The sequence below is a fragment of the Plasmodium malariae genome, assembly GCF_900090045.1.
Source record: "Plasmodium malariae genome assembly, chromosome: 10".
NCBI classification, from domain to species: domain Eukaryota; phylum Apicomplexa; class Aconoidasida; order Haemosporida; family Plasmodiidae; genus Plasmodium; species Plasmodium malariae.
In genome coordinates this window covers 900,311-922,500 of record NC_041784.1, presented here as the reverse complement: position 1 = coordinate 922,500, position 22,190 = coordinate 900,311, and the positions used below count along the sequence as shown (strand labels likewise).

At 29.9% G+C, this 22,190-nt stretch overlaps 3 protein-coding genes across 3 annotated transcripts; 2 read left to right on the top strand and 1 right to left on the bottom strand.

Moving 5' to 3' along the window:
• Positions 1-689: 689 nt before the first annotated feature.
• Positions 690-8,132, top strand: PI3K (phosphatidylinositol 3-kinase, putative; the record flags this gene model as incomplete). Its single annotated transcript, XM_029005484.1, has 1 exon — positions 690-8,132. The coding sequence occupies one exon, from the start codon at positions 690-692 to the stop codon at positions 8,130-8,132; it is 7,443 nt and encodes a 2,480-aa protein (XP_028862068.1).
• Positions 8,133-11,939: 3,807 nt separating this feature from the next.
• On the top strand, positions 11,940-15,499 carry PmUG01_10029200 (conserved Plasmodium protein, unknown function; the record flags this gene model as incomplete). Its single annotated transcript, XM_029005483.1, has 6 exons — positions 11,940-11,953; positions 12,125-12,167; positions 12,384-12,448; positions 12,749-12,879; positions 13,106-13,167; positions 13,385-15,499. 6 exons carry the CDS (start codon positions 11,940-11,942, stop codon positions 15,497-15,499), a joined length of 2,430 nt encoding a protein of 809 aa, XP_028862067.1.
• Positions 15,500-17,399: 1,900 nt separating this feature from the next.
• On the bottom strand, positions 17,400-21,202 carry PmUG01_10029100 (amino acid transporter, putative; the record flags this gene model as incomplete). Its single annotated transcript, XM_029005482.1, has 4 exons — positions 17,400-17,822; positions 18,135-18,876; positions 19,420-19,778; positions 20,003-21,202. The coding sequence occupies 4 exons, from the start codon at positions 21,200-21,202 to the stop codon at positions 17,400-17,402; spliced, it is 2,724 nt and encodes a 907-aa protein (XP_028862066.1).
• Positions 21,203-22,190: the final 988 nt, after the last annotated feature.

Here is a 22,190-nt window from a genome sequence, read left to right as displayed (position 1 = left end):
CAGACAAACATACATATGTGCAAACGTATATACGTATATATGTACAAATGTATACGTAGTAACTCCGTGCGCATATACGTGAACGAATAAAAAATTTTTAAGCGGATGTTGAAGCCCAAATAAATTTTTTTTTTTTTTTCATATGTCATTTGGATTATTTTATTTTATATTTTGTTTTTTTTTTTTCCCCCCCCCCCCCTACGCACGTTAATAGTAGTTATAGTGTAAACCATTTTACAAGGCCCAAAATACAAAAAAAAAAAAAAAAAAAAGCATAACAGTTTTTTGTTTTGTTTTGTTTTGTTTCGTTGTGTTTCGTTTTGTTTTGTTTTTCTTTTATTTCTCTTTCGTTTATCCTACATTTATTTTCCATTTAGCTTATATCCACCTTTTATTCATATTTTATACTTTTCTCTGCATATCTTTGCCTTTTCTTTTTCTTGTCTGTTTGTATCCCCTTCCCCTAAAATGTAAAAACTACAATTTTGGAAAATTTTTATACGTTCGGCGACGCTGCATGCACGAAGCAAAAAAAAAAAAAAATAAAAAAAAATAAATTAAATAAATAAAATAAAATAAAATAAAAGCAAACAGGTGAAAAGGTAAAGCGGCAAAGGGGCAGCGTGACGAAGTGATAAAAGGAGAGTAAGGGGAAAACGCAAAAAGTTAACTCTTTCACAGAAGAGAAAATGAAATTTGTCAAAAAAATAAATGATGCAAACATAATAGATGTTGATTATTATTTTATTGTAAAATTTAATTTTTTTGTTCTTCTTGAAAATGAACATGATGGTCTATCGGATGATGGAAAGGTCTTGCATAAGGGTAGTGATAAAATATTATTATTAGAAAAAATAAAAAAATTTAAAAAGTTTAATAACCTTCAAAAGAGGAAGAAGCAGAAGAGAAAGAAGAAGAGAAGGAGGGCGAGAAAAATTAAAGTCCTCGTGATAGAGAAGAACAAGTGTAGAGCGAAAAATGGCAATACAAGAAAAAAGGAAAAAAGAGCACGTAATGATAGCGGTGAGTACAACCATCATACCACTGCCGATGGTGAGGCGGAGGACAGTGCAGATGTTACTGCTACTGCTACTGTTACTGCTGGTCGTGATGATGAGCGAACGACAGCAAGTAAAGCCTTACCAAGGACACCAAAAAAAGGGGCTCATTGCAACTTTGAAATAATGACTTACTTACTTATTGATAGAGAGTTTTTTAGTTACCCTGTTAGACTTAAATGCAGAACTATTAACTGGAAAAAAAAGTATAATCAAAAGAGTGGTACAAAAAAAAAAAAAGGAAATTTTGTTTTTTCAGAACAGAGAAATAATACAGACTCATCAAATAAGTTTGAAGGTGATTATGTTAATTTTTCATCGCAAAATGACGATTCACCAAGTGAAAACGAGATAGCGAAAAATTTAGCAAAAATATTGCATGCGTCTGATAAAAGCGGTATGAACAAAAAATATGAGGAGAAGGAACAACGGAAGCAGCATTGGCATCGACATTGGCAAGAGGAGAAGGGTGAGGGAGCAATGGAAAAAACCATCGTGGAAAGGGATGCGCGTGAACCGTTAAATGGAAAACCGTGCAATGGAAGAAAGGGAGAAACTAATAAGAACAATACTGCTAAGTACAATGTTGATAGGGGATGCACATCCAACTGCTTCTCTGATTTGGATAGTGCAAATAATCCCAGCAGCAGCGGGGAATTGAAAAGGAACGTAAAAAGATACGACAGTGTAACAACACTGCTAACTCAAAAGAGAGCAAAGGTGATTTCTAAGAATATATGCTTAATAAATGAGTACGTGAAGTTTCCAATAAAATACTGTCAGTTAAGCACAAAGAGCTATATCTTTTTTATTATAAAAAATATTAGAAATGACGATATGGTATACTACAGCTATTGCAGTCTGTTTTCTCATGAGGATATACTAAAACAAGGAGTACAAATAAAAAAATTATATCATGTTAAAAGAAAAAAAAAAAAAATTATAGAATACATTACTAATGCTTTGAAAAAGAAAATTTACTGCGCTAACGAAAATTCGTTAATAAATATTACCAATGAGCAGATGTATACATTTTTAAAAAAAAATTTACTTTACCATGATTTGTTAAAACTATATAATTTTGAGGCAAAAAATATGAGGAGTAGTACGAACAGAAGCAGTAGTATGCACAGAAGCAGTAGTATGAACAGAAGTAGTAGTATGAACAGAAGCAGTAGTATGAACAGAAGCAGTAATATGAACAGAAGCAGTATTATGAACAGAAGCAGTAGTATGCACAGAAGTAGTAGTATGAACAGAAGTAGTAGTATAAACAGAAGTAGTAGTATGAACAGAAGCAGTAGTATGAACAGAAGTAGTAGTATGAACAGAAGTAGTAGAATGAACAGAAGCAGTAGTACGAGGAGGATTACATTCATGGAAAGGCATCTGCAGGGTACTAACGAGACTAGCGCTTCTAACAAAATAAAAAATGCAGATAAATTAGCACAAGAAATGAACAAGAAAAAAAATGTTAACGTTATAAATAATAAGAGCTTAAAATCGTACAGCAAGAAAATATTACACATTGCGAAAATATTTAAATGGAACAGACACAACAAAGAAAATATAGATTATGGGAAATGTACACACATGAGTGTTCATTCGAGAGAAGGCACCAAAATTAGTGGTGATGATCAGAAGGAGGAAGAGAAAGGTTTTGCTTCTGACAGAAATAGAAACAAAACAAGCAATGCAAACAGGAACAATGACGCATATGTTGTAGCAAAAAAAAAAAAAAAAAAAAAAAAAAAAGATGTACATAAGGATATGCATAAAGATATACATGAAGAAGAGGGTATGAATGAGGATGCACATGCAGACAATCGTGAGGATAATGATACACGAGGATGCTGCTCTGCAAACGGCTGGTCAAGCAAGCGAACGCGCATGGGCAGCTTTTACAAAGCATTACTCCGATACAAACAAGTTAACAATTTTATTTTTTCCATGGAAAGGAGATATAGGAATGAAAAAGGAAAAAATATTTTTTTTAATAAAACGTCAGCAGAGGATTATGTTAGGGGGAGAAATAACGTGGATGGGCAGGAAGAGATTAACTGTTATGTGGAAAGCAATATAAAGAAACTTTATCAAGATAGCAAAAAAAAGAAAAATATAATATATAATAATGACACATATGATTTGAACTTCTGTTTAGTGGGTACCAAAAAGAAGAGAAAAACAAAAAAAGATAAGTATGTTAGAACAAAGATATGGAAAAGGAAATTATTAAAATATGAAAAAGATCTCTTCTGCGTGAGGAATTTCAATTATATGGAAAATTGTTATGGTAAGGATATCCTCCCTGATGAAAGTAATGATCCTCTACAATGCTGTAAAGAATTGATAGAATTATATAAAAAATGGAAGATTTATCAAAAAAAAAAAATTTCTGGTTATATCATTTTTAACCTGCGCAGTTTTAATAAGGATAAAATATATTATAATGAAAAAAAAAAAGAGTTGTCCTCATTTCATGAACATATTTTGGGTTCAACTGAATGTAGTCAAGATGAGTCTTATAATCATAACTATAATTCGACTAGCCATTATGAATGGTTTTTTAATTCGTTTGAATATGTAGGGAAGGTAGAAGAAAATACAAATATGCTTAGTGATAAATTTTTTAAAAGAATAGGATGGAATAAGAATAAGAACAGTCAGATGCTTATAAAACCGGAATTTGGGAAAAACTACGCCATTGAAGGAATGGTTGATGATTATCCATTTAGACGGATGTTAAGTGTCGAAATGGATGAAGAGGTAGGTAGAGGCAGTGGTGTGAATCTAACTACATATGAGATGGAAAAGATTCGAAAAAATGAGGACAGTACAAATTTGAAAGGAACAACACACATAAATGACCTAACCATTAGTTATCATGTGAATAACTGCACCGAAGAATATACCCAATGGGAAGATAAAATAGTTATACATAGTAACAGTAGTATCAAAAATGAGGATATAATATATTCCAAAAAAACATCCACAGGTTATAGTGACAATAAAAAAAGTGCTCCTATAAATGATACTGCGAATAGTGGAAATGCTTATGATTTTATAGCACAACAGAAGGGTATGGAAGAAGTTAATACAATGAATCTAGTAAACCAAGGGAACAATACAGAAAGTGTATACAACGTGGTCGATGTGGATGATGTGTATATTGTGGACCATGCGTGCTGTGCAGACGAAAAAAGAAAAGGACTAATCGGAAAGGGGGAGTTAAGCGCAGATATGGAGTTTACCCCATGCATGAGGAAGGTGCTCCCGGAGTCGAAGGAAAAGGATGTTAAGCTAAATCAAATTGGATTAGACGAGGGTAGAGTAGAAGAGAGTAGAATAGACAACAGCGAGTTGGACCTGAGCAATGTAAACGAGAGCGGGTTAGACCTGAGCAATGTAAACGAGAGCGGGTTAGACCTGGGTAATGTAAACGAGAGCGGGTTAGACCTGGGTAATGTAAACGAGAGCGGGTTAGACCTGGGTAATGTAAACGAGAGCGGGTTGGACATGGGTAATGTAAACGAGAGGGGGGTAGACCTGGGAAGAGTACACAGAAGCGGGTTAAAGCAGATGGCCCTGAATGATATATTTGAACATATCAGCAAATACACCAGTCGCATAAGTAAGAACATCCGTATAACAAACCGGAACAGGTACGATGATTACCCGTATGATTTTTTATGGACAGAAAAATTTGAAAAGCAGTCCTTGTTAGCACCAACAATAAATGAAATAAGAACATTGAACACAGTTTTGAATATACCAATAATGAAAATGAATGAAAATGAAAAAAGTTGTGTGTGGAAATATCGTTTTCATCTATTAAATAGAAAAGAAACGTTAGGTAAATTTTTAAAGTGTGTGAATTGGAATAATAAAAAAGAAGAAGAAGAAGCGATTATATTATTAAGTAAATGGTCAAAGCCTTGTTTGGAAAATTGTTTAGAATTATTTCATTCGTATATGCATTATACAGTTATTAAAAAATATATTATGAATATAATAAATAATACAAAAAAGGATCAGCTAAAATTGTATCTATTTCAGTTAGTACAATGTTTGAGAACATTTAATCATGAACACATTGATGATTTGTTTATTAACACGTTAATACATAAATGTATTAAGTCGAAGAAATTGTCTATATATTTACATTGGCTTCTTTTAAGTGAAACAAAAGATAAATCAAAAGGAAATTTATATATACATATACATAAATTATTTATTAACAAATTAATGACATCTAGTTTAAAAAAAAAAAAAGAAATTCTAGAAATTCTAAAAAATCAAAACAGATTCCGTAATCAGTTGTTATACCTAACTAAAATTGCAAAGAATAAAGCAGATCGCATACAAAACAAGACAAAAAAGTTGAGGCATTTCTTATTCTATTATAGAAAGAATTATGGCTATATTAATATTAAACAGTTTATACAGAATAACATATTCGTCACTGATCAAAATGTGTACGATTATGCTCACATGAACGAATATGCTCATGTGGATGACTGTGTTCATATGTCCAACAACGAAAGAGATGCTTCCACTTTTAAAGAGAATGAAAATGCACATAGTTGTCGTATTTCCACTGCGGTAAATGATCATCACTCTATTCAAAGGGGAAAAAAAGAGAAAAGGAAAAGTCAAACAGAGGAAGAAGCAAAGAATGACCAGGATATAGGCAACAGTACACCAAGGCACACGTCCGAAGATGACAAAGAGAATGCATTACGTGCAGATGCTCCTGTGGGAAAATGCCTTATGGTGGACTCAACAAGAGAAAGCGCGCATTGTGATGCAAACAGTAACGCTAATGAGAGAAGTGGTAAAACTAATGAAGGAAGCAGTAAAACTAATGAAGGAAGCAGTAAAACTAATGAAGGAAGCAGTAAAACTAATGAGAGAAGCGATAAAACTAATGAGAGAAGTGGTAAAACTAATGAGAGAAGTGGTAAAACTAATGAGCGAAGCAGTAAAACTAATGAGCGAAGCGGTAAAACTAATGAGCGACGTGGTAAGTCTAATGAGCGAAACAGTAAAACTAATGAACGAAGTGGTAAGTCTAATGAGCGAAGCAGAGATGTAACTCGAGCGGAAAAACCAAATGCGCAGCATTCTATTAAAAAGGATAGTAACAATAAAGAAATGTTTTTCGAAAATGCAAATAATAAACACAACGAAATGAGGAACTCCATTTATTACTTAACCAACGAACTAAGCATTAACTATGATGTAAGTAAAGATATATATAATTTTCAGTATCAAAAATGCGGTAATCATAAGTCAACATCTGACGTTTGTGATGAATCTAATAAAACGATTAACTACATTGATGATTCAAAAAATATAAGAATAGAAATAAATAGAGATAATTCTTTTCTTTCAAATTTTTTACAGTTTAGTGATAATTTTGATTTTTTCTTAAGCACAACATATAGTGATGATGATACTAATATAGAAATTTTAGATGACTCTATAAGTATTGTTCAGAAACAAAGAATAAAAAAAATTAATGTACCTTTAATTTTACCCATTGATCCCGATAGTGAGTTATTAACATTTTTACCTGAACAATCATACGTTGTTCGTTCATCACTTTACCCAATTGTTATTGCCTGTCTGGTCAGAAAAAAAATAAAGCTCTCGCATGAAAGCTTTCATAATCTGATTATTAATAAACAAAAATATTTAAAGAAAAATATTAAAAAAAAAAAAAATTATTCTTTATATCATTCTTGTAACTCTAAATTTATCAAGGCCATGTATAGCTCATTTGACCATGCGAGGAACTTTAAGTATTATTACAAATATTTGAGATACCACAATGATAACATCTTTTACAAGCATAAGAAGATAGAGAAGATTTACATGCAAAACACTGCCTTGTGCCATAGCGAATCGTCTAATAAAAAAAAAAACTTGCCCAGTGGGAATAGCAGTATTAGCAATCGAGGTAGTAAAAATTGTGGAGAGGGGTTCAGACAAACCTTAAACGGAGAAAGTTCTGAACATGTTAAGAAGCACAATAGGAAAGCGGTGGAAGAAAAAGCGGTGGAAGAAAAAGCGGTGGAAGAAAAAGCGGTGGAAGAAAAAGCGGTGGAAGAAAAAGCGGTGGAAGAAAAAGCGGTGGAAGAAAAAGCGGTGGAAGAAAAAGCGGTGGAAGAAAAAGCGGTGGAAGAGATAGCAGCGGATGAGATAACAGCGGATGAGATAACAGCGGATGAAAAAGAAAACAGTGTAAGTAAGAAATGCGTGAAAAAATATAACGAAATATACGAGTTGTCTATAAAAAAATATATTTACAAAGCTGGTGACGACTTAAGGCAAGATCATTTGGTAATACAAATAATATATATCATTGACAATATTTGGAAAAGATATGGATTGAATTTAAAATTAACATTATATAGAGTTTTAGCTCTATCAACAGATGATGGATTTATTGAGTTTGTTGATTATGCTGAGTCTATATCATCTATAAAAAGAAATTATAAAGGGGAGATACGGCAATATTTTATTGACAACAGTGAAGAAACAGACTCCCCCTTAGGTTTTGACGTACAAATATTAGAAAATTTTATATCAAGTTGTGCAGGTTACAGTGTAATAACATATATATTAGGAATAGGAGATAGACATTTAGATAATTTAATGGTTTCAAAAGATGGCTGTTTTTTTCATATTGATTTTGGGTATATTTTTGGGGAAGACCCAAAACCTTTTTCTCCTCCTATGAAATTATGTAAAGAAATGATTGAGGCTATGGGTGGAGCGCATAGTTCAGGCTATGAACAGTTTATAAAAAAGTGTTGTCTAGCTTATAAATATTTAAGATATCATTCAAAGTTAATCATAAGCTTACTTGATTCCATGTGTGAATCAGGACTTAAAGATATGAAAATGAGTCCTGAATTATGTGTCTTAAAAGTTCAAGAAAAGTTTAGACTTGATTTAAATGATGAAGCAGCGGAAATATATTTCTTAAGTGTTATTAATGCATCAGTTAAAACTCTCTTTCCAGTTGTTGTTGACAAATTGCATGAGTGGGCTCTCAACTGGAAGTGAATATGTTTCATCATTGTTTTTTCTTTTCTTTTTTTTTAACTTTATTCATGTTCATTTTGCCCGAAATTGGAAATTACATGACATTACGTATATAAATATGCTATTACATACTTATATATATATATCCCTCATTTTTGAATAATTTTTTTAATTTTCCCCAAGTGGTTCAAATTCATGCTTTTCCAAAAAGTATTACAGCGTTTGTAGCAAGCACAAACTCTTTTTTTTAGAAGATATATTTTTTTACTTATATTTTTACTTATTTTTTTACTTATTTTTTTACTTATATTTTTACTTATTTTTTTACTTATTTTTTTACTTATTTTTTTACTTATCTTTTTACTATTTTATTTATTTATTTTACTTACCTTTTTATTTATTTTTTTACTTTTTTATTTAATTTCTCTTCATTTTCGTCCTCTTTTTTTTTTTTTTTTTTCCCCTATAGCTCAGCTTTTTTTTCGTTCCTATCATCCTTTTTATTGTCCATTTTAGCAATATTTACGTTTCATGTGTTCCTCATTATTTTGCCCTCTGTCCTATTTTTCGCTCATTTATTGATGTTTGAAATTTTTTTGAAGTTGCCTTATGCGCATTTTTCCATCAACAAAATTTGTCCCTTAAAAAGAATCTCATTGAATAGTATTTTTTACAAAGCATACGTTTAAAAAGAGAAAAAAAAAAAAAAAAAAAAAAAAAATTAGACACATGTAACAATGCCCACATAATTAGAGTGTACGAATAAAACACTTGCTATTACGCACTTGTTACGCTACCAATATAATTAGGCTGTGCGCATGTTCACATTTGCCAATTTTAATATATAATCTATCTATCTATCTATATATATATATATATGCATATATGATCATATAACTTCTATAACTCAGAATAATATATCCCCTTCTTAGTTATAGTGCACAGTATATGACCATTCGAGTGAAGTCATTATTTTAAAAGTATAGTAGCTATATTTCTATGCTTACATATGTGTAACACTAGCGAAACATTTGCGAAGTGCTATTACGTATAGCAACAATGAACATAAAAAAATTAACACGATATTTAAGAAATTTGTTTATTCTTCCTTAAAACATACAAAAAAAAAAAAAAAAAAAAAAGATAGTTATCCCGTTACAACCATACGTATATTTATATATGTATATGTACATGTACTATTTAATTCTGTGAGGCTTTACTTATATTCTTTTTGGTAACTTTGAGTATTATTAAAATTTCCATCCAAAAAATTCTGTTTTAATTTTTTCATTTACTTTATTTTTGTTCGCCTAAGTGTTTAAATAGATAAAAATGTGCTCATAAAAACATTGGAATATATTATAAAATATTCTTTATCATATTAACCGCGTTAATAAAACTTAAAAGTTTCGTTAAGTCATAAATTCTTTTACGTATAAAAGCCTTTCTCTTTAACATAAAAACATTTTACATTATCTCTTACAGCTGCAACAAAAGACAAAAATTTGCACACACTCAAATACTCAAAATGTGCACATCCCATTTGTGCATAACTGATTTTTATAATAACTACGAACCCAAACAATTGAGCTCAAGAAAATAAATATATAAATAAATAAATAAACAAATAAATAAACCTTGTTTTCACGTAAAAACTTGTTAACACAAACCTTGTTCATGTAAAAACTTGATGACCTAAATTATGCTTATATAAATATTTGCCAGCATAAACCAAGTTTATTTAAATACTTGCCATCATAAAATAGGTTTATATTAATACTTGCCACCATATAAACCTAGTTCATGTAAAAATAAAAAAAAATTTCCATAAAAAACCAGAATAATACGAATATAACATGTATATAAAAGATAAGCTTGTTCCATTGTTGCTACAAAAATGAAGGAAGTTATATTTTTGAAAAAGACAACTTATTAGAACAAACACACGTTTATTGAGACCATATTGTGTGCAACTTAATTAAATATGTGCAAATATACACTTATAATGTAAATTCATGCATATCTATATCCGCGCAAGGGAAAAAAAAAAAAAAAAAAATATATATATACTTATATATATATATATATATGCATAGTACATGTACAAGCAAGAAATAAAAATAGCCGAAGTTAACCAGAGGAATGCAAAAATACAGTGTTTTGTAATTGTACATAATTTGCATTACTTTTTGAATTATTTATATGAACTATGCATAATTATGCACACACGTATAATAAATTTTTAATTTCTTAGGCTTAATATTTATGTCTACAATGTATATTTTTTTTTTTTTTTTTTTTTTTTTTTTTGAAAGAACAAATTTGTATGTTGTGTACAGGTAAAATCGCAGTATTTTTCACGATATCTATAAGGGAAAAAAAAAAAAAAATAAAAATATAAAGTAAAATGTAAAGTAAAATATAAAGTAAAATGTAAAGTAAAATATAAAGTAAAATGTAAAGTAAAATATAAAGTAAAATATAAAATAAAAAATAATATATAATATAAAAAAATAAATAAAGCAAAATAAACTATGTACACGCACTTTCTTTTTCTAAATGAAGGTATTTTTTCTCTTTTTCAGTAACATAGTAAAACACAAAATTGTAAATCTAATTTTTTCATTACTTATATTGTGTAAAAAAATCAATGCACATGTGCTTCAGTTGCATATGAATTTTATTTAAAAAAAAAAAAAAAAAAAATGCAAATTCTATTTAAAAAAGCATAAAATTATGCAAAAGCGGTCAACAACAGGTGTAGATGCATTTGAAACAAAACAGCAAATTATTTCAAACGATACTTACTAAAAAGACAAACTGCTTATATATATACACACGTAAAACATTCATTCGTATATACATGCGTACATAAGAACACACGCACATAAGAACATATTCACATAAGAACATATGCACATAAGAACATATGCACATAAGGACATATGCACATAAGAACATACGTACATAAGCAAACATGCACGTAAGAACATACGTACATAAGCACACATGCACGTAAGAACATACGTACATAAGCACACATGCACGTAAGCACATGTACATTTATATTTAGTAAGGTTTATTTTTAAGAATTAAAAATAATAATTAATAGAATGCATATTTTTTAAATTGTTTTTTAAGATTTAAGTTACCTTCCACAAGTCATTTACTTTTTTTGTTTTTTGTAAATCCCCTGAAGAAGGGAGCCTTCTTATCTGTTTGTTCGTTTGCTAGCTCATTTGTTTATGAGCTTGTTTTTTTTTTTTTTTTTTTGTTTTGTTTTTTTTTTCGGATTTTATTTCTTAGTATTTATTTGTGTTTATTTGTATTTACTTCCATTTATTTCATTTCTTCTTATTTCATCCCTGTTGAAACCTTATCACCCGTCCTGTTCACCCAACTGTTGCTTTTTTAACAGCTGTGTGTTTTCACTTGTTTCGTATTTTTAACCAGTAACCTCTTCTTCCACTGGATTTTCAAATAAGAGTTGTAAGTACCAGTTTTAAAGAGCCTTTCGTAGCTTCTTATTTGACACATGAAAAAACGAATTAAATAAAATTCTTACATACAGTAGTGACAACAGTAGTGATAATAGTAGCAATAACAGTAACAATAACCGTAGCAATAACAGTAACAATAACCGTAGCAGTAACAATAGCAATAACCGTAGCAGTAACAATAGCAATAACCGTAGCAGTAACAATAGCAATAACCGTAGCAGTAACAATAGCAATAACCGTAGCAGTAACAATAGCAATAATCGCACAAACAAAAATAATTAAAGGACTCAAAAAAATATTTTCCTAATTGGACACAGCAGATTTTAAAATGAATTCTCTAAAGTAATTAAAAAAAAAAAAAAAAAAAAGAGCAGTCAAGCGACTGAACGAATGAACTAAATGGTTACGCCCAAACAAAACTACAGGAATATTACAAGACTGTGCACTTAATATTTGTTTACTTATTTTATTTTATTATTATTATTATTTCCTTTTTTGTTTTTTTTTAAATAGAAAAAAGAAGCAAGATATACTTTGGGGGAAAAAATGGAGAAATGTAAGATACAGCGAATGAGCTCTATTTTTCAAAAAAAATGCAAAAAAACGATAAGAAAAATGAATATATAAATGTATACACGAATAAGCACATATATGTATGCGTGTGCGGGGTGAAAAATGAAAATTGTACCATTATGGTCCACCCATATGTAAAGCCTTAAGTTAATATTAGACCTTTCACAAGTCCCGTTGTTCTCTATGTGTGTTTATATAGCTTATACAGCAAAAAGCAATTAAAGAAGAGATGAATAAGCAACTAAAGGCATCTTTAGAAAAGCAGTAAGCAAGACATTTCAAATAAATACAAACAGTGGAAACAGAAATTGAAATCGAAATAGAGATAGAAACAAAAAAAAAAAAAAAAAACAGAGAATGTTTATACCCTCGCTCATGTATCATCAAATCTGCATGTTCACTGAAATTAAATTATTATTTTATCCTATTTGATATGATACAATATAATGTCATTTGTTCGTTCGTTTGTTCGTTCGTTTGTTCGTTCGTTTGTTCGTTCGTTCGTTTATCTGTTTATCTGGTTATCTGTTTCTTTTTCTTTTTATTTTTTTCTGCGCATTTTAGAAAGCAAGAAGAAGAAGAGAAGGAGTGCACCTTTAAGCCGCAGACACTGTGGAATCAAAGCTTTAAAAAAACGATTTCTTTTGTGGACGAATTTTTCGTTAAATTGAAACCTTACATAGAACTACAACAGGGTATACTTTATAAATACACGTCCTTATGTATGTACATATGCACACATGTACGCATTTATGGTAGCAGAAAAATATTTGTGTCTACAAGTACATACACAATGAATGAGTTTATACATACAGTTTTTAGATAAATATATTCATTTGAAATACTCTTTTTTTTTTTTTTTTTTTTTTTTTTTTTTCTTTTTTCTCTCTCTATTTAAACTATTGCATATTTTCAATGTAGCATATCTAAATCATTTAAAGGAGCTTGAACATGATGATCTAATATTTTCCCAAAATATTAAAGTACCCAAACTGTGCTTATGGAACATTCTCATTTTGATAAAAAATAAAAATAAAAAAATTCAAATCCATGGAAAACATTTTGTATCCTTATGAGCAAAAAGAGAGAACATCTTTGAGGGGCTACTACTAGTAGCACAAACGTTTACATATGTGTACTGGTATGGGTACATGTATATATATATATATATATATATATTTTTTTTTTACAACTGCTCAGGACGAATTGAGGGTAATGCTGTCAAAAGCAATTGACAAGGAAATCATGGAAACGATCATTGATGGCTACAAAGGAGTTAGAACAAGGGGAATGAACAAAGTAAAAAGAGAAAAGTTAGATATACTTTCAAAGATGATAAAACTTGAAAGGGAGTACAACTGTTTTATGGCTAGAGAAAATGTAGATAAGAAAGATTTAGAAGAGTGTGGGTTTGATTGCGATCTAGCAGCTAAGTTAAGAAATGATATACTAAAAGATTCTTTATGTCCAAATTCGTTGAGAGATTTTGCAAAAATAAGGCAAGAGATAAACCAAGTATTAGAAGAGGAATTAAGAATAAGAGAAAATGAAAATGGGAATGGAAGTGGAAATGAGAGCGCAAACGAAAATGAAAATGAAAATGAAAACGAAAATGAAAACGAAAACGAAAATGAAAACGAAAATGAAAACGAAAATAATGCATATAGTGAAGCATATAATGCATATGATGAACTATTATCTAAAGAAAATAATAACGACACTACACAATATTATAATGGCTTAATTATTTCAACGAATGAATCAGAAGAAAGCATAAACCCAATTAGTAACAACGCAGTAGAGAATACATACTCTCGTAATGAAGACTTAAGCGAAAGACGTAGGAAGCATAATATAGTAGTGAATGCTAATAGTAGTAATAATAGGAACAATAATGGTAATAGTAATAGTAATAGTAGTAATGGTAATAGTAGTAATGGTAATAGTAATAATGGTAATAGTAATAATCAGCATGAGGCAACAAGGACAAATGAAGCAAATTTCATAAAAAACATTAATAATGAATACATTATATATGAGAAACAGAAAATGATGCATCTGGACCAGCGTAATAATGATAAAGTTGGGGATCACTATATATACAATAATCAGCAAGGGAAAAATAAAGAAAGTGAAAATAAGGATAGAGGCAAAACGTTTTATCGGGGAAGCAGTCATCTGGATCATAGTACTACTGTTGAACCAGGCAAACAGGTAATGAACGTACACGCAGTACAGTACACTAATGCCACATTTAACGAAATGCAAGAAGGATCTAATAATCAAACACAAGCATTAAGATGGGAACACACTAACTTACACAAGGATAGTAACACACAAGACTTACATCATGGAGGTAGTAGTAATAGTGAAAAAAAAATTAGGCATAGTAATAAAAACGTTTACTTGAACAGTAATTATATGAAAGCATTGAAGAGTGAAGACGCCAACAGATATGTTTCCTTTTTGCAAAAGGATTTGAACCACATCAACGTCATAATAATGGGAAGTAGCGGTAATAGCGGTAATAGCGGCAATAGCGGTAATAGCGGCAATAGCGGTAATAGCGGCAATAGCGGTAATAGCGGCAATAGCGGCAATAGCGGCATTGGCGGTATTGGCGGTATTGGTGATGGCACTGGCATTAGTATCAGCGAAAATTTTAACAACCCCACCGCCAATAATCCAGAGAAAATCAACAACTTACGCTGTATAGATAGAAGACCCATACATGCAAATGAAAAAAATATGAACAGTGCAGGTAATTTTGATCAATTGCAAAAAACAGGTTTTGTCCATAAACGTTGTACACCTATGGAGGCAATAAATGTGGGTGTAAATACATTAAGGACGGATCAATCTAAAAATATGATTGATGAGAAAAATAAATATTCACCCCAAAATGTAAATAATAAAAATGATGGTTTTTTCCGTTCTCTAAGACATAATTTTCCCAATACTGACAATAATAGTTTATACATTGAAGAAAAAGTTGAACGTAAGAATACAAGATGTATTGATAAAAATATATATAATATTAAAACTGCTAATAATTTTTATGATTTCTACCCGAACATGAGTTATAATAACAGTTGTGGTAGCAATAAGGGCGGAAGTATTAATGGAGGAAGTAAAAATGGAGGAAGTATTAATGGAGGAAGTAAAAATGGAGGAAGTAATAATGGCGGCACTAATAACAAAGGAAGTAATAATGGAAGTAGTAATAACAGCAAAAGCAAAGGCGATCATGGTAAAAATGCGCATATTATTTATAACATGAGTCCATATTACACAAACAATGCTATGATTGACTAAAAAGAAGTGCCATTAACAAACAGAAATGAGCATGTGCTTCCTGACAGTGTTCATATTAACAAAAATGATTGTAATAAAAAAAAAAAAAAAAAAAAAAAAAAAAAACTTACAACATACCTTTATTTAACAAAATAAATGAAAATTTTCTTATTCTTTGAGAAAGACACATGAGATATTAAACTGTAAGATAAGAAAGAAATTGCGAAAGAAATTGCGAAAGAAATTGAGAAACAAATTGAGAAACAAATTGAGAAACAAATTGAGAAACAAATTGAGAAACAAATTGAGAAACAAATTGCAAAAGAAATTGAGAAACAAATTGAGAAACAAATTGAGAAACAAATTGAGAAAGAAATATCGAAAAAAGTACGATATAAGCACGCGCGTCAAGGTTGACTCGAACGAAAAGCAAATTTTACTTGTTTAAGTGAATGTTACGCGGGGATCTCTTCACGCGCATGTTTGTGTATATATACATATATGTATATGTAATTGTATGTGTACTCATTTATGCATTTCACTTTGTTAACAGCTCCGTCTTGCGGCTTCCTTTGATCGCCGCTCTTCTTTTTGCTCTAAATTTTGCGATTTATTTTATTATTATTTTTTTTTTTTTTTTTGTCATTAGAGTACTATTCCTACTGTTTACCAACTTTCAAGTGTAGTACTTATTTTTTTTTTTTTTTAAATTAATTGTACACATAATTGTATGTTATATTTTGTTACATACAATTTTGAATATGCTTCGCATATTTTTAACTTAACATATTTTTTGGCTTCATCGTGCCGCGGATGTTTCGCGTATTTAATTATATAAATATGAACATATAAATGTATGTATATATACGTGTATTCAAATGTGTATCCATTTGCGCGTTCGTAAAAGTCTACTCATCTGTTTATTCATAGGTAAACATGGACACACGTTTAAATATATATATACATATATTTATGCATACATATATCTATGCATATATATATCTATGCATACATATATCTATGCACACGTATATTATATATATGCATACCCCAATTAGATATTATTTTTTCATTTCCCTCCGTTTTGAGCTTCTTCTCTAACTGCTAACATTTTTGTGCATCCCTAATTTGCCTGTCTATTCATTAAACATAATTGTCTAATGAAATTAAAAAAGGTACAATTATAAAAAAGTAGAGGTAAAACTTGCGAGGGTGAATGCTCAAGTAACACGAAATAGTGTAAAATAACTGATCGATCTTCTTCAAATTTATTTTTTTTAAAATGTACAAATGAGGCATTTATGAAGATGATCTTTTAAAAATATATGTAAGAACAAAGAAAGAGAGAAAAAAAAAAAAAAAAAATGTTCTGCAACTTGAAAATATATTGCTCTTCAATTATAAGTACATTCGCTGAAAGATTGAATTCGTAAAGCTTTTTTTTTTTTATAAATAGAGAAAAGATAAATGCCTTATACATTGCTATTCTTTACGTTTTATGTTTCTTCAACCTAAATTTATGGTGATCATCTCACCCAAAATTTTTTTTTTCAATTTTTTCCCTTTTATACTTCCCTCTTTAGTGTTGTCACCTGAACAGTTCAGGAAAAAAAAAAAAAATAAAAAAACATGAAATATGGCATAATATTATACAAGTGATGCAAATAAAATATAATAAATAACAAAAAAAAAAAAAAAAAAAAAAAGAAAAAAAGTATGCACGATATATTATATTTTTTATTTGCACTTCATCGCTGTAGAATCGTACTATAAGTATTCTCCTTTGAATGAATAGTGTCATAAATCACTATTGGAAAAATTACAATAAGCAATTAAAAATAAATATACAACTAAAAGTGCAAAAAAAAAAAAAAAAAAAAAAAAAAAGATGAAATAAAAGTGTAGAATTAGTCTTACTGTATTATTTTTCTGTGAACTCCTTGAATAAATTAGTATTTTTTTCTTGCTTCTTTTCTTCTAAGGATACGGGGTAATTCAAAATATTAAAATGATTAGCTTTGAAAAATTTTTTTTTTTTTATCATTTGGAATAAAGGAATATTTATATAAACAATGTATACATAAATTAGGTAAAGAAGAAAAAACATAATATATGGATTCATTTCAGTATTTAAATTTTTCTTCTTATAGGTTTTTTCTCCTTGAGTGAAAAATTTTTTTCCTTCGTGCATTAAGCACATAAACACTAGGTCTAGGCCAAAATACTTGAAAAAAAAAAAAATATAAATGTTGAACAATTTGCTCCATTTGGATTTCTGATTGAAGTGCAGCTGGATGTTCTTTGACCTATCTGTGCATTCCATGGCTAGTGAGCATGTGTTTCGCTGTAAAGGGGGACGGGCACGCGCGTGGTTGAGCGGGGAATATATCTCGTACACATGTGCACAATTTTGTAGGTATGCAAGTGGGTAGGCATACAAGCAGGTGGGTATACAATTTTGTAGGTATGCAAGTGGGTAGGCATACAATGCGAGGGGTAAGCATGTTCGTGGAGAAGCGCGTTCCATGGGTAAATACATGTGCTCTTCGGGGCAACCCACATAGAGGGACAACAAAAGCAACAGTTACGCACAGTCATAAAAAAACATGTACAAGTCATATATTAAGAAAACACATAGTACATTTTTGGGCCTTACCAGAATTGCCTTTACATCTTGAATGGTCGAAGAGTGGTCCTTCTTTTCTTTTCTTTTGAAAATCCATTGACACATAATTACAGAAATGAAAGGAATAATACATATATTTATGAACTGTCGTAAGAAATATAAAGGAACTCTATTTTTAATTTTAAATAGGACATCAAAATAAAGAAAAGAAAACTCATGGACAAATGTTAAAAGTATCTTAAAAATGAAAGGATATTTTCCTAATTTTTCTGCTGTTTCTTTTATTCCACGTAGCCAAAAAAAATTAAAATTTATATAAAAAAATATTAACAAGGTCATAATTTGTGATAATTGTGTAAATAGGGTATCCATAAAATTTATATCAATAGTTCTATATATATAATATATGACAAAGAGAACTATCCATCCAATAGGAAATATTTTTTTACTACTCTTAAAAATATATATATCATTAATCGATAAAAATAAAATATCTATTCTTTTGGAAGCTGATAATAACATAAAGCTTAAAAATATTATTGCTACATTTAGACTTAAAAAGAGAGTAAATGTATTGTAACAGTTATGAACTACTGGGATAAGAATATAAAATAAATTCTTTTTCATTAACTTTTTTAGAATATAATAATTTTTATCTATATTTTTTAAATGCTCTCCAATGATAGTTGTGAATGTTACAAAAAGGAGCATGTCCACTAAGAAGCAACACAGGACAATCAGGTAAGTGATGGGTATGACATTTACGTCCAACCTGATAAAAGAAAGTAATTGAGGGGTGAGGAGGGGAGAAAGAATGAAAAGGATTATTAACATGGGGCAGGAACATATAACATGCTCACGGGTGAATGTTCATACGATAAGAAGCGTGCTGTGTGAGGGCTTCTGTATCTTTCCCTCTACTTATTTATCTGTCTATATGTCTATATGTCTACATGTCTATATGTCTATATGTCTATATGTCTATATGTCTATATGTCTATATGTCTATATGTCTATATGTCTATATGTCTATATGTCTATATGTCTATGTGTCTATATGTCTATATGTCTATGTGTCTATATGTCTATATGTCTATATGTTTATATGTCTATATGTCTATATGTCTATATGTTTATATGTCTATGTGTCTATATGTCCATGTGTCTATATGTCTATCTGTCTGCATATCACTCCGTATGTCCATCTGTCTGCATATCACTCCGTATGTCCATCTATCTGTATATCACTCCGTATGTCCATCTATCTGTATATCACTCTGTTTATATCTCCTTTTGAAAAATTTTGCGTGCTCACCTTAGTCCTTTAGAGGAGTAGAAGTACATCCCCGAATGCAGGGACATGTTGACAGTGCAGTGTATCATGCACACGATCCATATTTCGTGATTCAAAAGAACACTTAATATTTTACTAGTATTAAAATCGGTTAATAAAAAATTAATTAAGGTAAAATTACGCAGAGTAATAATATGAATTATAAAAAATAGAATTAGAAGGAATACAAATATTTTTACTATTTTATGTGATACTTTATATTTTGAAAATAAATTGTAAAAAATTAGGAAAAGAAATGCAAGGAGTACTGTGATCATCGTAAACTTCGTGTTCTTCGGTTCGACGTACTTGCTCAATAGCGTATCGTATATTTTTATGCCCTGAGGGGGAAAAGTGCAACGTTTGCTCATGTGTTATGATATGATTGTATGTTCATTTTAAGTAGCATATGCGGGTGTTCATTTTAAGTAGCATATGCGGGTGTTCATTTTAAGTAGCATATGCGGATGTTCATTTTAAGTAGCATATGCTGGTGTTCGTCTTAAGTAACACGCATATGTTCATATTTGATAAACATGCACACGTGCAGGCAAAGTGGCCTTACCAGTTTCATCCTGTTCATCTCACATGTCTGAGTACGATCATTGTAGTAACAAATGTTCCTTGAAGAATCACATATGTTCTTGCTGCCATTAAACTTAGAGCATATTTTTATATCTAGATTTTTGTATACCCAAGGAGTGCTTTCCATAAAATAGTAAGAAACATAGGTGATATGCAAACATATAAGATCAATGCATTTTATTATAGAAAGAGTGTACAATATAAGTAGTATTATTCCTATAGGTAAGTGATAGTGATTAATGGACCAAAAAAAAGAAATACATCCATCTAAGACATAACGTCCACAATTTATTTCTTGCAATAAAAAAGGAACAGATAAAACTACATAAGTAATAAATAAAGGGAAAATAACAGCAATAGTTTTATATTTTATAAATATATATAAAGAACAGCTAAGAGTAGATAGTGAATAAGCTAAAGAATGTAACACATAAGTACTAACATCGAACTTATGGAATTCATTTAATTTTTTATATATCCATGGAAGCATATATAAATTACAATTTTTTAAATATTTCATATTTTCAAAAACACTTGCCATTTCTATTATATCATTATATGGTATACCTATAGTAACTAAATAATAAAAAAGATTATCACAATTCTGCTTTTTTAAAAGTACATTTAGTATATCTGCATCTTGAAAATATATTGCATAATCGCATAAGGTGTCTAAATTTGTATGCCCTTCATATTTTATATGATAACTTTTAAAAATTTTTAATAATTTTAATCTTTGGTTTTCTCTATCATCTTTTATATCTATAGATTTATTATATTTATTTATATTTAACTGATCTTTCTTATTTTGTTTTTCCATTTGAAATAATTCTGAATGTTCATATGCTTTTAAAAACAAATAATATCGTATTTTCTTTATATTATTATTATTATCTTTTATATAATTTATTATATTGTCATATGTGTTTTGTAAAGAATTTACATTTTTCCTCCTTCTCATTCCATATTTTTCACTTCCGATATTAGTTACATTACCATTTCGGTTAAATAACTCTGTATTAGTCTGACACTCTCCCCAATATGTACATTTTATTCTTTTCCTTTTCCCATCCTTTGTCGTCTCTTCCCTGAATCTATATTTGTAATTCGATCTCTTTTTCTGGAAAGTGCTTTCAGAGTTATCCTCAGAAGGTACCTTTTCTAATTTGTCGGCATTCATTGAGTCGTGCTACTATTTATATGCTGCTAATTCTAGGCTGGTTCAAAATAGACGAACACGCACCCCTACGGGTATAGTTACATATGCAACAGTGAATATATGCATGCATGTACGTATGTACGTGCATATGTGAAACTCTAAGTCTTTTATCACAACACTGTACGTCTGTTCCTCTTTGTTTCTTTTTATTTCTTTGAAAACGAATAAAACAGGGAGTAAAAATGGTAGTCCTACTATTGCAATTAGCCTTGCGTGAAAACAGCCATAGGTGTATAGCTCGTGTACATGCTTCTAATTCGAACTGATTGTCTACTTATATAGATGTATGGAGGAAATGGGCTTACGTTCCTTCTTCGTAAGTATGTGTCTATTAACTGTTCTCGATATGTTATAAGGGAATTTTATGTACACTAAAAGAGTACATCGTACAAGGAAAATGTGTATGCACATGTGTTTATTTATATGTAACATTTTAAAATAAAAATTTTATTATTTTTTTTAATAGACACTCACTCAATATATCAAGTTGATTCTCCAATTAATCTACTTATTTTGTGTGTTATATAACACTTATATGCTTTTTTTTTTTTTTTTTTTTTTTTTTTTTTGTTTGCCCTTTTTTTATAGGGACCATTTGAATGATATTTCTCACACATGTCTGAGTTACCATCAATTGGTAAGAACGAGCCGGGAAGGTTAACTACAAACTAGGGTATAAAATGAATTTTACTAAATTTTTTGTGTGTAGTTATGTTCCTTTATCGTATCGCCTAATGCACAAATTTTGGAAAATAAAAAAAGAAAGAGATCAGTCACACAGATGAGCAGTCAAGCAGTTAAATAGTTGAACAGTCCAACCACCAAACAGTTGAACAGTAGAACGGTCGAACAAATGGACAAGCTATAAATAACACACAGTGTACTCAAATGATCCAAAGTGGTACATCACTCCACCACAGCAATTGTGCATGGTCAATACATTACAAGA